Source organism: Mytilus trossulus, chromosome 11 (genome assembly GCF_036588685.1).
Source record: "Mytilus trossulus isolate FHL-02 chromosome 11, PNRI_Mtr1.1.1.hap1, whole genome shotgun sequence".
NCBI classification, from domain to species: domain Eukaryota; kingdom Metazoa; phylum Mollusca; class Bivalvia; order Mytilida; family Mytilidae; genus Mytilus; species Mytilus trossulus.
Genome location: NC_086383.1, coordinates 62657879 through 62677436, shown reverse-complemented (window position 1 = coordinate 62677436; position 19558 = coordinate 62657879). Strand labels below are relative to the sequence as shown.

Sequence of the window (19558 nt, the reverse complement as noted above, 5' to 3'; positions counted from 1 at the left end):
TTCCACTCTGTACCCGAATTTCCTTAAAAGTCGCTTGATTTGGACCAAGACCGGGGATAAATTCGTTATCTACCTTCATATCCGTAGATATGGATATGTTAACCCCTTTCAGTACCCTGTACACCCTTCGACTACGCGTCATTGTGTATTTGGGTACTTTAGTGTGTTAAAATATCAATATCTAAGGATATGAAAGTAGATAACTTATAATATAGCGACTTTTATTTCAATGTTCATGTTTTTTAATTGTTTAACATCTCTATTGTTGCTTGTTTTATTCACTGTTTATTTTATTGGTGAGTATTTCAACATTTTATCATAGAGGTTGCACTTTGTAAATACAACAGTTTCCCAAACCACGCCTCTTTTGGGGAGATCTAGAATTTTCATAGAAAAATAATTTTGTTTACATACTGGTTGAATCTCACAGAGACATAGATTGGAAATGTTACCAGTAAATGTACAGGTGTATTTTGTTTATATTGAAATCTGTGGTAACCCTACAATCTAAGAGGTAATAGTTAGTGTTAGTTTAAACTCTCAAAAGTTCAGGGCATGTAAACGTTGCAAATATGCCGCACAGCCCTAAATTGTAACCTTTGAAAAACATTGTGGTGCATATGAACTTTCAATTCTAGGATATGATCTTTTTCAAAACTGCTAAGTAAAAGTGGTACAGTTATAGCCGAATAAGAAGTTCCTATGGGAAATTGCATTGCCAATATTTACAGAAATGCAGCATAGATTATCTTTTTTGTTCAGTGTATGCTTATTAATGTTGATATGTCTTTTGATTAAGCTTACCCATATTTTTAGTGTGTCTTTATATTTATAATGTTACACTATTGTTGCAAATAAGAGCGAAGAATGGTAAATATTAAAATTTTTAAACTCGCTGCATTTGTTTACACCTGTCAGGAATCTGATGTTCAGTAGTTATCGTTTTTTTATATGGTTTATGAATTTTTTGAGGTTTTCGATTTCTATATAGACTAGACCGTAAGTATTTTCGTTTGAATACACTAATACATGTCAATTTATAGTCTTTAATAGTTTAAAGTCCGCGTTGAAGACCGTACTTTGACTCATAATGGTGTACTTTTACAAATTGTGACTTAGGTAGAAAGTTGTCTTATTGACATTCATACCACATCTTCTAATATCTATTGTCAACTTCTATTTAATTTTGTCGCATGTGTAGAGTTGTTGCACTATTCATGTTAAACTTCACATTTTGATCCAATTACTAGTATTTTCCAAAAGACTGAAATTTTTTTTTGGATCGAAATGTTTTTCTTTTGTATATGCATCGAAATATTCATGTGAAACATAGTATAGTCAAAGGAATATATTTAAAAGTAGCTTTCGGAAAATCGTGTAACGTAACAATTAAAAACTGTACATAATTGATGCCATTTTTCGACAATTGAGGTGATTTTCGGTAATCTAACATCATGTCAAAAAATAAAGATTAATATCATTGTATGTGTCAGTTTAAAAGCTGTCAAAAAAATGAATATATTTTGCCGGAAGTAAAACTGTTTTTTTCTGTTATCTAACCTGGTGTCAAAATAAAACTGTATCTAGTTTGCTTGACTGATGAATATCTCTGGAATTGAGACGGTAGACAGCATTATCAACTGAAAACTCAAAATGAATTTGTGTTCAGAATACATTTATATTTTGCACACATCATTTGCACAACAAAATATGTATTTTTTTTAGTATCGATCACACAACATATTAATTTTTTAGAGCACTACCTATATGTCGGAGCAAGCAGTATAAAAAAGGAGATGTGGTATATTTGCAAAAAACACAACTGAATTCAGCAATGCTATGTATTTTCCAAAAGACTGAAATTTGTTTTTGGATCGAAATGTTTTTCTTTTGTATATGCATCGAAATATTCATGTGAAACATAGTATAATCGAAGGAATATATTAAAAAGTAGCTTCCGGAAAATCGTTTTACGTAACAATTAAAAATCTGTACATAATTGATCCAACTGAGATGATTTTCGGTAATCTAACCTCATGTCAAAATAAAGATTAATACTGTTTCATGTGTCAGTTTAAAAGCTGTCAAAAATTTGAATATATTTTGCCGAAAGTGAGATTGTTTTTATGTTATCTAACCTGGTGTCAAAATAAAACTGTTTTTAGTTAGCATGACTGGTGAATATCTCTGGAATGGAGACGGTAGACAGCACTATCAAATGAAAACTCAAAATGAATTTGTGTTCAGAATATATTAATATTTTGCACACATCATTTGCACAACAAAATATGTATTTTTTTAAGTATCGATCACACAACATATTAATTTTTTAGAGCACTACCTATATGTCGGAGCAAGCAGTATAAAAAAGGAGATGTGGTATATTTGCAAATAAGACAACTCTTTACAAAAGACGAAATGACTCAAACCTTAACAACTATAAGTCCCTTTTACTACGGGCCAATCTTTACCATTATGTATTTGATTGTATGAAGTAAGGATCTTGATATTTAGTACTTGTCGTTTGTTTGTGCATAATATGTTTTTCATTTTTGTATAATATAAAAACGAAGATGTGGTATAATTGCCAATGAGACAACTATCCACTATCCACAAAAGACCAAAATGACACAAACTTTAACAATTATAGGTCACCGTACGGCCTTCAACAATGAGCAAAGCCCATACCGCATATAGTCAGCTATAAAAGACCCCGATAAGACAATGTAAAACAGTTCAAAGAGAAAAACTAACGGCCTCATTTATTTAAATAAATGAACGAAAATCAAATATGTAACATAAGATCAGTTTTCTCAAATCCAGAGACTGAAACTCATTAAAAGTTTTGCTGTTTTATAGAGTATTCAAAGCATGTCATTAGTGTTTTCAATTTATTCCTACGAAATCATTCCGTATAGAATATCATAAGTTAAAAGCGTTGAAAGTTCAAATCCACATCACACATGAAAGTCAGGATGTATGAAGACATATTACAAGGTTTTCCTAGAAATCGGTTCGAACCCCAAAAAAAATTGTTTTATAGACAATGGATATCATTTCGGGGCCATATATAGCTGACTATGCTGTATGTGTTTTGTTAATTGTTTGAGTCCGTAAATTTGGCAATTTCTGTGTCATGTCGTCTATTTGGCAATCATAACACTTAATTGTACTTGTATAATCAATCTTCTTTTTTATATTGACAGTATTTTTGAATATTTGCAACAAATGTATGATTTGCAGAAGAAAATATTTTCACTGAAATTATTGCCTTAATCGTCAGTCGCCTGAAAGTTTTCCTCTGATTTGTAAAATGCTTTGATATTCTCACAAGAACAGCATTTAATATTCCCATTCAATATGTGTACTATCTGCAACTCGAATTACCATGCAGTCATATGATTACGTCACATCATCAATCTCTTTGTTATTATGTTCAATATTTTTTTCTTCTTCTTAAAACAAAGCTTCGATTATTTCCAAGGTGGAATAGACCAATCAACACATACTACGCGTTATATGACGTCATTGTATAGTTACCATCTAAATATGTTAAGCACAAACTATTAAGGAAATCATATCGGAATGCCTTACGTACTGAGGAGAATGGATATATCTATTGTATTTCTATGTATGCCCATGATGTTCGTTGCTGTCTTGAGCGAATCAAGATTGATCTCATCGCACTATAAACCTGAATATGACAACAAGTATGAAGACGAGAACGCCATTGACACCTATCTTGCTAGGTCTGTAGGGCTATGCGGTATAAAATGTATATCAAATGCGCGCTGTTTATCATTCTTTTACAACAATCTTACAGGGATGTGTGTTTTACACTCAGATCCGTTTACCTATACTGTGATGTCATCTTCAGCGGAAGGTTGGAAATTTTACCTTTCACAAGAACGTAAGTCTACATAATATAATTATAAACTAGCAACTTCCTATCTTGTCTGGTTAACAAAACTTTTTAACGTAAACGTTTATATTTCTTGATTTATTTCACTTGACTTAGCGGGGTTTAACCGGATCGCTACTTAAAGACCAGTCCATCTACATTGTATAGACAAGAGCTTTGGGATAAACCCATCAATGAAGTGTCCAGTTATTCGTCTCATAGCATACACTCAGTCATTTTGTTTATCCGTTCGTTGACACTGGTATGTTATTAGAAATCACTAATTAGTATAACGGCAATTATCTTTATCGCACACATCATCAAATAGACTGTTTTTCGTCAAAATTAAACGCATGCTCCGGCCAATCATATGACATCACATTCAGGACTTGCAAAATCGCGAGTTTTATGAGTATTGCCCAGCCCCGTTGGAAATACTGGGAAACCCCGGTTCAACTGAGTTTTAGTGGGTTTTACAGGGCATTACTGGGTAATATAAAATACTATTTGAATTTTATAAAGGTTTCAGTAATGAAACATAAATGTTTTTATACATTTAAAAAATATCATATTTTTTGTCCATGGAATTATGAGTTTTGAACAGCGGTATACTACTCTTGCCTTTAGTTAAGATATTTATTATCTATTGTGTTTGTCTTGATCATGTTGATTGGTAAAACTGGAAATATAAAGCATAAAAAAGTTATTTTTCAAATAAATATAACTCCGATTAATTAAAAATTTCCACATGTAAGAAAAATAACATTTAAATGATGTATATGTACTGTCACTAATTATTAAGTAATTATTCAGATTATAATATAGATTTGTTTATGTAACAATTATCTGCCCATTATATTTTATAAGTATTAATGACATGACCCCTTTAAGTATTTATTTAGCAATATGAATGTATAATATCTAAACTTAACAGTTAACTTTAACACTGCAATAAATGCATCTTTTTCAAAGTTTTGATTTTTGAAACAATGTTTGGTAATTAACAAGGTGTCCTTAAATGTTCAAATCTTAGTATTCTGTCTACATAAAAAGAGATTGAAATTAAATTTTTCATTCTTCTAGAAATGACTTTCAAAAGATATCTGTAACGAAAGTATATATTTAGATGTTATAATATGAAACTACACTAATTCTTTATTATTTTATGTTAAAATGAGCTAAAAATTCATATTGCCCAGTAATGCCCAGTATTACCCATTTCTGGGAGTATTACTCGGCCGGGGAAATCACTGGTTTTCCCGCCCAGGATTTACCGGGCGGATAATACTTTTATTATCCTGATCACATTGGTAAACTAATCATGTGTACAACCACACTGTCAATGTCACTACTGCATGATGGGGGTTTCACTACTAATGGGGTTTCCACTACTGATGGGGCTGCTCCCTGTGAATACCATACGCAAAGAAGTCGTCATTTATTTTTGACATGCATTGTCTTTGTTAAGAACATCAGTTTCTTCAAATAATGTCTTTTTGTCTTTTTTTTCTTTTTAGCCATGACGTTGTCAGTTTATGTTCGATTTATGAGTTTGACTTTCCCTCTGGTATATTTCGTCCCCCTTTCAAAATAAATTGTTGACAATCACCACACAGTTTTTTTTTTATTCTAATGTTAGCCCTGAACGTTTTTCAACTTTTTAATTTATTTTGCCTTTTGAACGTTTTTGATTCCAGTTGCGCATTCCATTGTACACTCATGAGTCTTTTGTAGGCTAAAAGAAAATCGGATGTAAAAATATATTCCTGGTTTCTATGATTAGTTAATTTATAAAGGTTTTCAATTTATTATATGTAACAAAAACAGACGAATTATCGTCTCTTGACACTAATTTATAATAACAATGTTTATGTTCTGGATCATGGGGGTCGATGGACCAGATACTTATACTCATATGGTTCGACCATACGCTTGTGTCGACCATACGTTTTTGTCGACCATATGAGAATATAATTGGTTAATTGTTAACGGGTCAGACCATAGGAGTATTTAGTTACATAAAATTATTCTTAACAAATTCTGTTGATTATAACTTCCTCCGCAGGACATTCCAACCAAAATCGACGCAAATTATTAACTTAAATTATTTATATTTTAAAAATAAGTAGGGGATGATTACCCAACAATACCTGACACATTTTGTCAATTAGTACATTTGTAAATACCAAATGATACAAGGTACATATACAATAAAATGTTTTATTTGTCTCTGATATTATGTTTCGTTAAAAAAAAACCGGTAAATAACTTTGAATGGTTTCACACTAGTATTTGAAATAATACAATGTACATATACTGTATAATTTTGCTTTTGAATAATAATGATGAGAAAAATCATACCTTGACCAATAATAATCTTAACATAAATCTCATATATCTCAATAAATCTCAATTGTATGATATTTTACTATAATTTCAGTTGAATGTTTATGTGTAAACCAGTCATTATGGTATTGGCCCATCAGACAACACAAGTCTGTGTGCACATTTGTTAAATAAAAAAAGCTTTTTGGTCCAAGCATCTGACCTAATATATGTTTCTTATTGTTTAGAAATGTAAGCTTGGTTTACTAATATGGAACTTTTCTCTGATAATCATATGTTATGTTAATACAAACAAGTAAGGATAATTCAAATAACTTGTAGGAATTGTAAAACCTTGCTCTAGAAATTCATATATAAACGATTTGTGGCTGCTAAAATAAACATTGATGATATAACTATGAAAACATTTACTCATAAAGTTACTTATTTCTTAGGAGCACAGTGATGTTTTTCATCAAATTGCTCAAATTGAAAATAGAAACTTTTGATAAGATGCTGAACAAAATGTGTGAAAATATCTGTTAGATCTGTAAATTTGCTTTCGCAAATTTTTGGTTCTTCCCTCGCCGGGATTCGAACCCATGCTACTGTGATATCGTGACACCAAATCGCCTGCACTGCAGCCGTCCCGCTAGACCACACGACCACCTGGGCTCTCAAAAAAAGAGCTTTCGGTGGCCATATGTTACCTTTCCACGTCAGTTTTAATCTAGCGGCGTACTACAGTACATGATATATAAGGCATGAAGATGTTATTGTTACAGATCAGCTAAATTATCTATAGTAAAGGATCCTACAAATTAATGTAAGATACAGTCACAGAAAATAATTATATTCATAAGTACGTCTGAGTCAGTGACAACCCTACAACAGATGTATCCATCGGATCGCCATCAATGATGGTGATACATGGCTGTGTACATAATGTATATACAACTCGTCTAAACATCAACCCAACAATGTTAGATCTGTAAATTTGCTTTCGCAAATTTTTGGTTCTTCCCTCGCCGGGATTCGAACCCATGCTACTGTGATATCGTGACACCAAATCGCCTGCACTGCAGCCGTCCCGCTAGACCACACGACCACCTGGGCTCTCAAAAAAAGAGCTTTCGGTGGCCATATGTTACCTTTCCACGTCAGTTTTAATCTAGCGGCGTACTACAGTACATGATATATAAGGCATGAAGATGTTATTGTTACAGATCAGCTAAATTATCTATAGTAAAGGATCCTACAAATTAATGTAAGATACAGTCACAGAAAATAATTATATTCATAAGTACGTCTGAGTCAGTGACAACCCTACAACAGATGTATCCATCGGATCGCCATCAATGATGGTGATACATGGCTGTGTACATAATGTATATACAACTCGTCTAAACATCAACCCAACAATGTTAGATCTGTAAATTTGCTTTCGCAAATTTTTGGTTCTTCCCTCGCCGGGATTCGAACCCATGCTACTGTGATATCGTGACACCAAATCGCCTGCACTGCAGCCGTCCCGCTAGACCACACGACCACCTGGGCTCTCAAAAAAAGAGCTTTCGGTGGCCATATGTTACCTTTCCACGTCAGTTTTAATCTAGCGGCGTACTACAGTACATGATATATAAGGCATGAAGATGTTATTGTTACAGATCAGCTAAATTATCTATAGTAAAGGATCCTACAAATTAATGTAAGATACAGTCACAGAAAATAATTATATTCATAAGTACGTCTGAGTCAGTGACAACCCTACAACAGATGTATCCATCGGATCGCCATCAATGATGGTGATACATGGCTGTGTACATAATGTATATACAACTCGTCTAAACATCAACCCAACAATGTTAGATCTGTAAATTTGCTTTCGCAAATTTTTGGTTCTTCCCTCGCCGGGATTCGAACCCATGCTACTGTGATATCGTGACACCAAATCGCCTGCACTGCAGCCGTCCCGCTAGACCACACGACCACCTGGGCTCTCAAAAAAAGAGCTTTCGGTGGCCATATGTTACCTTTCCACGTCAGTTTTAATCTAGCGGCGTACTACAGTACATGATATATAAGGCATGAAGATGTTATTGTTACAGATCAGCTAAATTATCTATAGTAAAGGATCCTACAAATTAATGTAAGATACAGTCACAGAAAATAATTATATTCATAAGTACGTCTGAGTCAGTGACAACCCTACAACAGATGTATCCATCGGATCGCCATCAATGATGGTGATACATGGCTGTGTACATAATGTATATACAACTCGTCTAAACATCAACCCAACAATGTTAGATCTGTAAATTTGCTTTCGCAAATTTTTGGTTCTTCCCTCGCCGGGATTCGAACCCATGCTACTGTGATATCGTGACACCAAATCGCCTGCACTGCAGCCGTCCCGCTAGACCACACGACCACCTGGGCTCTCAAAAAAAGAGCTTTCGGTGGCCATATGTTACCTTTCCACGTCAGTTTTAATCTAGCGGCGTACTACAGTACATGATATATAAGGCATGAAGATGTTATTGTTACAGATCAGCTAAATTATCTATAGTAAAGGATCCTACAAATTAATGTAAGATACAGTCACAGAAAATAATTATATTCATAAGTACGTCTGAGTCAGTGACAACCCTACAACAGATGTATCCATCGGATCGCCATCAATGACGGTGGCCATATGTTACCTTTCCACGTCAGTTTTAATCTAGCGGCGTACTACAGTACATGATATATAAGGCATGAAGATGTTATTGTTACAGATCAGCTAAATTATCTATAGTAAAGGATCCTACAAATTAATGTAAGATACAGTCACAGAAAATAATTATATTCATAAGTACGTCTGAGTCAGTGACAACCCTACAACAGATGTATCCATCGGATCGCCATCAATGATGGTGATACATGGCTGTGTACATAATGTATATACAACTCGTCTAAACATCAACCCAACAATGTTAGATCTGTAAATTTGCTTTCGCAAATTTTTGGTTCTTCCCTCGCCGGGATTCGAACCCATGCTACTGTGATATCGTGACACCAAATCGCCTGCACTGCAGCCGTCCCGCTAGACCACACGACCACCTGGGCTCTCAAAAAAAGAGCTTTCGGTGGCCATATGTTACCTTTCCACGTCAGTTTTAATCTAGCGGCGTACTACAGTACATGATATATAAGGCATGAAGATGTTATTGTTACAGATCAGCTAAATTATCTATAGTAAAGGATCCTACAAATTAATGTAAGATACAGTCACAGAAAATAATTATATTCATAAGTACGTCTGAGTCAGTGACAACCCTACAACAGATGTATCCATCGGATCGCCATCAATGATGGTGATACATGGCTGTGTACATAATGTATATACAACTCGTCTAAACATCAACCCAACAATGTTAGATCTGTAAATTTGCTTTCGCAAATTTTTGGTTCTTCCCTCGCCGGGATTCGAACCCATGCTACTGTGATATCGTGACACCAAATCGCCTGCACTGCAGCCGTCCCGCTAGACCACACGACCACCTGGGCTCTCAAAAAAAGAGCTTTCGGTGGCCATATGTTACCTTTCCACGTCAGTTTTAATCTAGCGGCGTACTACAGTACATGATATATAAGGCATGAAGATGTTATTGTTACAGATCAGCTAAATTATCTATAGTAAAGGATCCTACAAATTAATGTAAGATACAGTCACAGAAAATAATTATATTCATAAGTACGTCTGAGTCAGTGACAACCCTACAACAGATGTATCCATCGGATCGCCATCAATGATGGTGATACATGGCTGTGTACATAATGTATATACAACTCGTCTAAACATCAACCCAACAATGTTAGATCTGTAAATTTGCTTCCGCAAATTTTTGGTTCTTCCCTCGCCGGGATTCGAACCCATGCTACTGTGATATCGTGACACCAAATCGCCTGCACTGCAGCCGTCCCGCTAGACCACACGACCACCTGGGCTCTCAAAAAAAGAGCTTTCGGTGGCCATATGTTACCTTTCCACGTCAGTTTTAATCTAGCGGCGTACTACAGTACATGATATATAAGGCATGAAGATGTTATTGTTACAGATCAGCTAAATTATCTATAGTAAAGGATCCTACAAATTAATGTAAGATACAGTCACAGAAAATAATTATATTCATAAGTACGTCTGAGTCAGTGACAACCCTACAACAGATGTATCCATCGGATCGCCATCAATGATGGTGATACATGGCTGTGTACATAATGTATATACAACTCGTCTAAACATCAACCCAACAATGTTAGATCTGTAAATTTGCTTTCGCAAATTTTTGGTTCTTCCCTCGCCGGGATTCGAACCCATGCTACTGTGATATCGTGACACCAAATCGCCTGCACTGCAGCCGTCCCGCTAGACCACACGACCACCTGGGCTCTCAAAAAAAGAGCTTTCGGTGGCCATATGTTACCTTTCCACGTCAGTTTTAATCTAGCGGCGTACTACAGTACATGATATATAAGGCATGAAGATGTTATTGTTACAGATCAGCTAAATTATCTATAGTAAAGGATCCTACAAATTAATGTAAGATACAGTCACAGAAAATAATTATATTCATAAGTACGTCTGAGTCAGTGACAACCCTACAACAGATGTATCCATCGGATCGCCATCAATGATGGTGATACATGGCTGTGTACATAATGTATATACAACTCGTCTAAACATCAACCCAACAATGTTAGATCTGTAAATTTGCTTTCGCAAATTTTTGGTTCTTCCCTCGCCGGGATTCGAACCCATGCTACTGTGATATCGTGACACCAAATCGCCTGCACTGCAGCCGTCCCGCTAGACCACACGACCACCTGGGCTCTCAAAAAAAGAGCTTTCGGTGGCCATATGTTACCTTTCCACGTCAGTTTTAATCTAGCGGCGTACTACAGTACATGATATATAAGGCATGAAGATGTTATTGTTACAGATCAGCTAAATTATCTATAGTAAAGGATCCTACAAATTAATGTAAGATACAGTCACAGAAAATAATTATATTCATAAGTACGTCTGAGTCAGTGACAACCCTACAACAGATGTATCCATCGGATCGCCATCAATGATGGTGATACATGGCTGTGTACATAATGTATATACAACTCGTCTAAACATCAACCCAACAATGTTAGATCTGTAAATTTGCTTTCGCAAATTTTTGGTTCTTCCCTCGCCGGGATTCGAACCCATGCTACTGTGATATCGTGACACCAAATCGCCTGCACTGCAGCCGTCCCGCTAGACCACACGACCACCTGGGCTCTCAAAAAAAGAGCTTTTGGTGGCCATATGTTACCTTTCCACGTCAGTTTTAATCTAGCGGCGTACTACAGTACATGATATATAAGGCATGAAGATGTTATTGTTACAGATCAGCTAAATTATCTATAGTAAAGGATCCTACAAATTAATGTAAGATACAGTCACAGAAAATAATTATATTCATAAGTACGTCTGAGTCAGTGACAACCCTACAACAGATGTATCCATCGGATCGCCATCAATGATGGTGATACATGGCTGTGTACATAATGTATATACAACTCGTCTAAACATCAACCCAACAATGTTAGATCTGTAAATTTGCTTTCGCAAATTTTTGGTTCTTCCCTCGCCGGGATTCGAACCCATGCTACTGTGATATCGTGACACCAAATCGCCTGCACTGCAGCCGTCCCGCTAGACCACACGACCACCAGGGCTCTCAAAAAAAGAGCTTTCGGTGGCCATATGTTACCTTTCCACGTCAGTTTTAATCTAGCGGCGTACTACAGTACATGATATATAAGGCATGAAGATGTTATTGTTACAGATCAGCTAAATTATCTATAGTAAAGGATCCTACAAATTAATGTAAGATACAGTCACAGAAAATAATTATATTCATAAGTACGTCTGAGTCAGTGACAACCCTACAACAGATGTATCCATCGGATCGCCATCAATGATGGTGATACATGGCTGTGTACATAATGTATATACAACTCGTCTAAACATCAACCCAACAATGTTAGATCTGTAAATTTGCTTTCGCAAATTTTTGGTTCTTCCCTCGCCGGGATTCGAACCCATGCTACTGTGATATCGTGACACCAAATCGCCTGCACTGCAGCCGTCCCGCTAGACCACACGACCACCTGGGCTCTCAAAAAAAGAGCTTTCGGTGGCCATATGTTACCTTTCCACGTCAGTTTTAATCTAGCGGCGTACTACAGTACATGATATATAAGGCATGAAGATGTTATTGTTACAGATCAGCTAAATTATCTATAGTAAAGGATCCTACAAATTAATGTAAGATACAGTCACAGAAAATAATTATATTCATAAGTACGTCTGAGTCAGTGACAACCCTACAACAGATGTATCCATCGGATCGCCATCAATGATGGTGATACATGGCTGTGTACATAATGTATATACAACTCGTCTAAACATCAACCCAACAATGTTAGATCTGTAAATTTGCTTTCGCAAATTTTTGGTTCTTCCCTCGCCGGGATTCGAACCCATGCTACTGTGATATCGTGACACCAAATCGCCTGCACTGCAGCCGTCCCGCTAGACCACACGACCACCTGGGCTCTCAAAAAAAGAGCTTTCGGTGGCCATATGTTACCTTTCCACGTCAGTTTTAATCTAGCGGCGTACTACAGTACATGATATATAAGGCATGAAGATGTTATTGTTACAGATCAGCTAAATTATCTATAGTAAAGGATCCTACAAATTAATGTAAGATACAGTCACAGAAAATAATTATATTCATAAGTACGTCTGAGTCAGTGACAACCCTACAACAGATGTATCCATCGGATCGCCATCAATGACGGTGGCCATATGTTACCTTTCCACGTCAGTTTTAATCTAGCGGCGTACTACAGTACATGATATATAAGGCATGAAGATGTTATTGTTACAGATCAGCTAAATTATCTATAGTAAAGGATCCTACAAATTAATGTAAGATACAGTCACAGAAAATAATTATATTCATAAGTACGTCTGAGTCAGTGACAACCCTACAACAGATGTATCCATCGGATCGCCATCAATGATGGTGATACATGGCTGTGTACATAATGTATATACAACTCGTCTAAACATCAACCCAACAATGTTAGATCTGTAAATTTGCTTTCGCAAATTTTTGGTTCTTCCCTCGCCGGGATTCGAACCCATGCTACTGTGATATCGTGACACCAAATCGCCTGCACTGCAGCCGTCCCGCTAGACCACACGACCACCTGGGCTCTCAAAAAAAGAGCTTTCGGTGGCCATATGTTACCTTTCCACGTCAGTTTTAATCTAGCGGCGTACTACAGTACATGATATATAAGGCATGAAGATGTTATTGTTACAGATCAGCTAAATTATCTATAGTAAAGGATCCTACAAATTAATGTAAGATACAGTCACAGAAAATAATTATATTCATAAGTACGTCTGAGTCAGTGACAACCCTACAACAGATGTATCCATCGGATCGCCATCAATGATGGTGATACATGGCTGTGTACATAATGTATATACAACTCGTCTAAACATCAACCCAACAATGTTAGATCTGTAAATTTGCTTTCGCAAATTTTTGGTTCTTCCCTCGCCGGGATTCGAACCCATGCTACTGTGATATCGTGACACCAAATCGCCTGCACTGCAGCCGTCCCGCTAGACCACACGACCACCTGGGCTCTCAAAAAAAGAGCTTTCGGTGGCCATATGTTACCTTTCCACGTCAGTTTTAATCTAGCGGCGTACTACAGTACATGATATATAAGGCATGAAGATGTTATTGTTACAGATCAGCTAAATTATCTATAGTAAAGGATCCTACAAATTAATGTAAGATACAGTCACAGAAAATAATTATATTCATAAGTACGTCTGAGTCAGTGACAACCCTACAACAGATGTATCCATCGGATCGCCATCAATGATGGTGATACATGGCTGTGTACATAATGTATATACAACTCGTCTAAACATCAACCCAACAATGTTAGATCTGTAAATTTGCTTCCGCAAATTTTTGGTTCTTCCCTCGCCGGGATTCGAACCCATGCTACTGTGATATCGTGACACCAAATCGCCTGCACTGCAGCCGTCCCGCTAGACCACACGACCACCTGGGCTCTCAAAAAAAGAGCTTTCGGTGGCCATATGTTACCTTTCCACGTCAGTTTTAATCTAGCGGCGTACTACAGTACATGATATATAAGGCATGAAGATGTTATTGTTACAGATCAGCTAAATTATCTATAGTAAAGGATCCTACAAATTAATGTAAGATACAGTCACAGAAAATAATTATATTCATAAGTACGTCTGAGTCAGTGACAACCCTACAACAGATGTATCCATCGGATCGCCATCAATGATGGTGATACATGGCTGTGTACATAATGTATATACAACTCGTCTAAACATCAACCCAACAATGTTAGATCTGTAAATTTGCTTTCGCAAATTTTTGGTTCTTCCCTCGCCGGGATTCGAACCCATGCTACTGTGATATCGTGACACCAAATCGCCTGCACTGCAGCCGTCCCGCTAGACCACACGACCACCTGGGCTCTCAAAAAAAGAGCTTTCGGTGGCCATATGTTACCTTTCCACGTCAGTTTTAATCTAGCGGCGTACTACAGTACATGATATATAAGGCATGAAGATGTTATTGTTACAGATCAGCTAAATTATCTATAGTAAAGGATCCTACAAATTAATGTAAGATACAGTCACAGAAAATAATTATATTCATAAGTACGTCTGAGTCAGTGACAACCCTACAACAGATGTATCCATCGGATCGCCATCAATGATGGTGATACATGGCTGTGTACATAATGTATATACAACTCGTCTAAACATCAACCCAACAATGTTAGATCTGTAAATTTGCTTTCGCAAATTTTTGGTTCTTCCCTCGCCGGGATTCGAACCCATGCTACTGTGATATCGTGACACCAAATCGCCTGCACTGCAGCCGTCCCGCTAGACCACACGACCACCTGGGCTCTCAAAAAAAGAGCTTTTGGTGGCCATATGTTACCTTTCCACGTCAGTTTTAATCTAGCGGCGTACTACAGTACATGATATATAAGGCATGAAGATGTTATTGTTACAGATCAGCTAAATTATCTATAGTAAAGGATCCTACAAATTAATGTAAGATACAGTCACAGAAAATAATTATATTCATAAGTACGTCTGAGTCAGTGACAACCCTACAACAGATGTATCCATCGGATCGCCATCAATGATGGTGATACATGGCTGTGTACATAATGTATATACAACTCGTCTAAACATCAACCCAACAATGTTAGATCTGTAAATTTGCTTTCGCAAATTTTTGGTTCTTCCCTCGCCGGGATTCGAACCCATGCTACTGTGATATCGTGACACCAAATCGCCTGCACTGCAGCCGTCCCGCTAGACCACACGACCACCTGGGCTCTCAAAAAAAGAGCTTTTGGTGGCCATATGTTACCTTTCCACGTCAGTTTTAATCTAGCGGCGTACTACAGTACATGATATATAAGGCATGAAGATGTTATTGTTACAGATCAGCTAAATTATCTATAGTAAAGGATCCTACAAATTAATGTAAGATACAGTCACAGAAAATAATTATATTCATAAGTACGTCTGAGTCAGTGACAACCCTACAACAGATGTATCCATCGGATCGCCATCAATGATGGTGATACATGGCTGTGTACATAATGTATATACAACTCGTCTAAACATCAACCCAACAATGTTAGATCTGTAAATTTGCTTTCGCAAATTTTTGGTTCTTCCCTCGCCGGGATTCGAACCCATGCTACTGTGATATCGTGACACCAAATCGCCTGCACTGCAGCCGTCCCGCTAGACCACACGACCACCAGGGCTCTCAAAAAAAGAGCTTTCGGTGGCCATATGTTACCTTTCCACGTCAGTTTTAATCTAGCGGCGTACTACAGTACATGATATATAAGGCATGAAGATGTTATTGTTACAGATCAGCTAAATTATCTATAGTAAAGGATCCTACAAATTAATGTAAGATACAGTCACAGAAAATAATTATATTCATAAGTACGTCTGAGTCAGTGACAACCCTACAACAGATGTATCCATCGGATCGCCATCAATGATGGTGATACATGGCTGTGTACATAATGTATATACAACTCGTCTAAACATCAACCCAACAATGTTAGATCTGTAAATTTGCTTTCGCAAATTTTTGGTTCTTCCCTCGCCGGGATTCGAACCCATGCTACTGTGATATCGTGACACCAAATCGCCTGCACTGCAGCCGTCCCGCTAGACCACACGACCACCTGGGCTCTCAAAAAAAGAGCTTTCGGTGGCCATATGTTACCTTTCCACGTCAGTTTTAATCTAGCGGCGTACTACAGTACATGATATATAAGGCATGAAGATGTTATTGTTACAGATCAGCTAAATTATCTATAGTAAAGGATCCTACAAATTAATGTAAGATACAGTCACAGAAAATAATTATATTCATAAGTACGTCTGAGTCAGTGACAACCCTACAACAGATGTATCCATCGGATCGCCATCAATGATGGTGATACATGGCTGTGTACATAATGTATATACAACTTGTCTAAACATCAAACCAACAATGTTAGATCTGTATATATATATAACAAGTCTAAAAGAATACAACATCACCAAAAACACAATAAAACGAACAATATGTTAGATATTTCGGATAACAGATATCCTTCTTCGGTAATTGCACGATGAAAAATGAATCATGTCAATTCAAATTAAGACTCTATCAAAATCTTGATTTATACAATTTAAGCGAACGCTGGAACAGTTTTAAAATTTTCAAACACACCGCAAAGACTACAAAAATATGCCAAAAATAAAAAAAAGTTATTTACGATGAGAACTGGCACAACTCTAAATTCCCAAAGGTGTTGACAGTTGAGATGTTAAACAACTGCGTGGAAATACAGTCCCAATAAACAGTCCTGACCGATCTAAACTGGTACGATATTTAGAATATGACAACGGTAGGGCAGTTGCATCAGAGACTGCGTATTTAAACATCTAAAAAATATAGTAATTTGATGATAAGAAAATTGAGTAATAAATGTTTACTAAGGTTAAGTAATAGAACGTGGCTGCGTACTTACACATTCTTGCCAACTGTAATCAAAACTTATATAATTCAAAAATTCCTGAAAAGTTTAAGGGTCCAGTACGGAAGCCGTAGTAACTGGCCACAAGTGATGACAGGAAATTAGTGATGGTAGGAAAAATGAGTGACTCTTCTATGTTTTTTCATTAATGCCCTCTGGGGAAACTGTCCTCAGCTTTCTTATCCAAAAACTTTCCCGAGCAAGTCTGTCGGCCTTTGACCAATCCTCGTTGTGATCTATGATAGTGATGGTAAGTTTTTTAAGATCAGCTTGGGCGTGCCCATGTGATCTTAAATGACGACTTACGGGGAGGTCGGGCTTGCATGTGTAGTCGCTACGATGACCATTCATGCGTTTGTTGAATGGCTGTTCTGTCTCGCCAACATACTGCATGCCACATCGACACTGAAGAATGTATACAACATTCTGGGTTTTGCAAGTTACATTACAAAATATTGTGTACACAGACCCAGTGGAGTGGCAAGTAAATGTTTGCGTATTCACTATTTGTTGACAAGTCAGACATCGTTTGTTACCACACGACTTGCACCATCCTGTAGTTGAACAGCTTTTATTAGAGGAGACGGCAGCTTTTACAAATAAGTCTTTTAGACTTGCTGGTCTCCGAAAAGCTAAGACAGGAGGATCGGGAAAGATTTTGGATAATTTTGGGTGATTGGCAATACTTTGCCAATTGGCACGGATCAAACGTGAAAGGTTTGAAAAAGCGGGATTGTATGTTAACACAAATGGAACTATTTTGCTGCGCCTCTTCTTTTTGTACTGTAACAGGTCTTTGAGGCTGTTATTGTTAGCACGCGCAAACCCCTTATCTATGTCCCATTTCTTATAACCTCGTTTGATTAGAAATCCGCGAAGTTCCTGTAACCGCTGAGTGACAGCCTCCTCAGAGGAGCAAATCCGCTTTACTCTGAGAGCTTGACTGTACGGGATACTTTTTGTAGTGTTTGGGGTGACAGCTTTGGGGAGAAAGGTACTGATGTTTATCTGTAGGTTTACAGTAGAGGTCTGTTGATATGACACCGTCCTTTATAGATGTAGTTGTGTCCAAGAAAGATATCTTAGAGTCGGATATTTCATATGTAAATTTAATTGACTGGTGGGCGTTGTTTGCATGTCTGATAAAAGCATCCAATTTTTGTTGGGATTCGATCCATTTCATGTCAACATCATCGATGAAACGGAACCAAGACAGAGGTTTGGATAAAGATGATGAAATAATATGTTTCTCTAATTTGCCCATGAAAATATTGGCGTAAGACGGTGCCATTTTCGTCCCCATCGCTGTCCCGTTTATTTGAAGGTAATTATCACCATTAAAGGTAAAATTGTTGCATTTAAGGACCAGAGTAAGCAGCTGGACTAAACATTCGGTTGGTGGTTCTAAAGTGTTGCGAGAGTCCCATATTTCCCTACACGATTGTATTCCGTCATCATGAGGTATGTTGGTATACAAGGAGGTGACATCTAAAGTGACAAGGAGGGTTTCCGGAGGAAGAGGGTTCATGGATTCCATTTTGCGAAGATAATCTGTAGTGTCTTGAATGTGAGAAGGAAGATTTTCTACATGACATCTTAAATGAAAGTCTACAAATTCGGAGATTTTTTCAGTCGGGTGGCCGTTAGCGGATACAATGGGTCGACCAGGATTGTTAACCTTGTGTATTTTAGGAAGAAGATATAATCGACCAGGCTTGGCGTTCACTGGTTTTAAATATCCAATTGTATCCTCATCTATGTGACCGTCATTGTGCATGGTTTGTAACGCAGTGATAATTTTGGAACTAAACTCGGAAGTAGGGTCATAGTCAAGTTTCTTATAAAATCTCTCATCAGAGAGCTGACGCTCTGCTTCCGCGATGTAGTTGGCTTTGTCCATTATCACAACGGCACTTCCCTTGTCTGCTGGTTTTATAACAATATCATGTCGGTTTCTCAGCGATTGTATGGCTTTTTTCTCGTCAGGAGTGGTGTTATATTTTTTAGATGTTTAAATACGCAGTCTCTGATGCAACTGCCCTACCGTTGTCATATTTTAAATATCGTACCAGTTTAGATCGGTCAGGACTGTTTATTGGGACTGTA

General features: G+C 37.1%; 1 protein-coding gene across 1 annotated transcript; it reads right to left on the bottom strand.

Annotated features, from left to right (window-relative positions):
* Positions 1–18359: 18359 nt before the first annotated feature.
* Positions 18360–19352, bottom strand: LOC134690225 (uncharacterized). Its single transcript, XM_063550201.1, has one exon. It carries the CDS (start codon positions 19350–19352, stop codon positions 18360–18362), a length of 993 nt encoding a protein of 330 aa, XP_063406271.1.
* Positions 19353–19558: the final 206 nt, after the last annotated feature.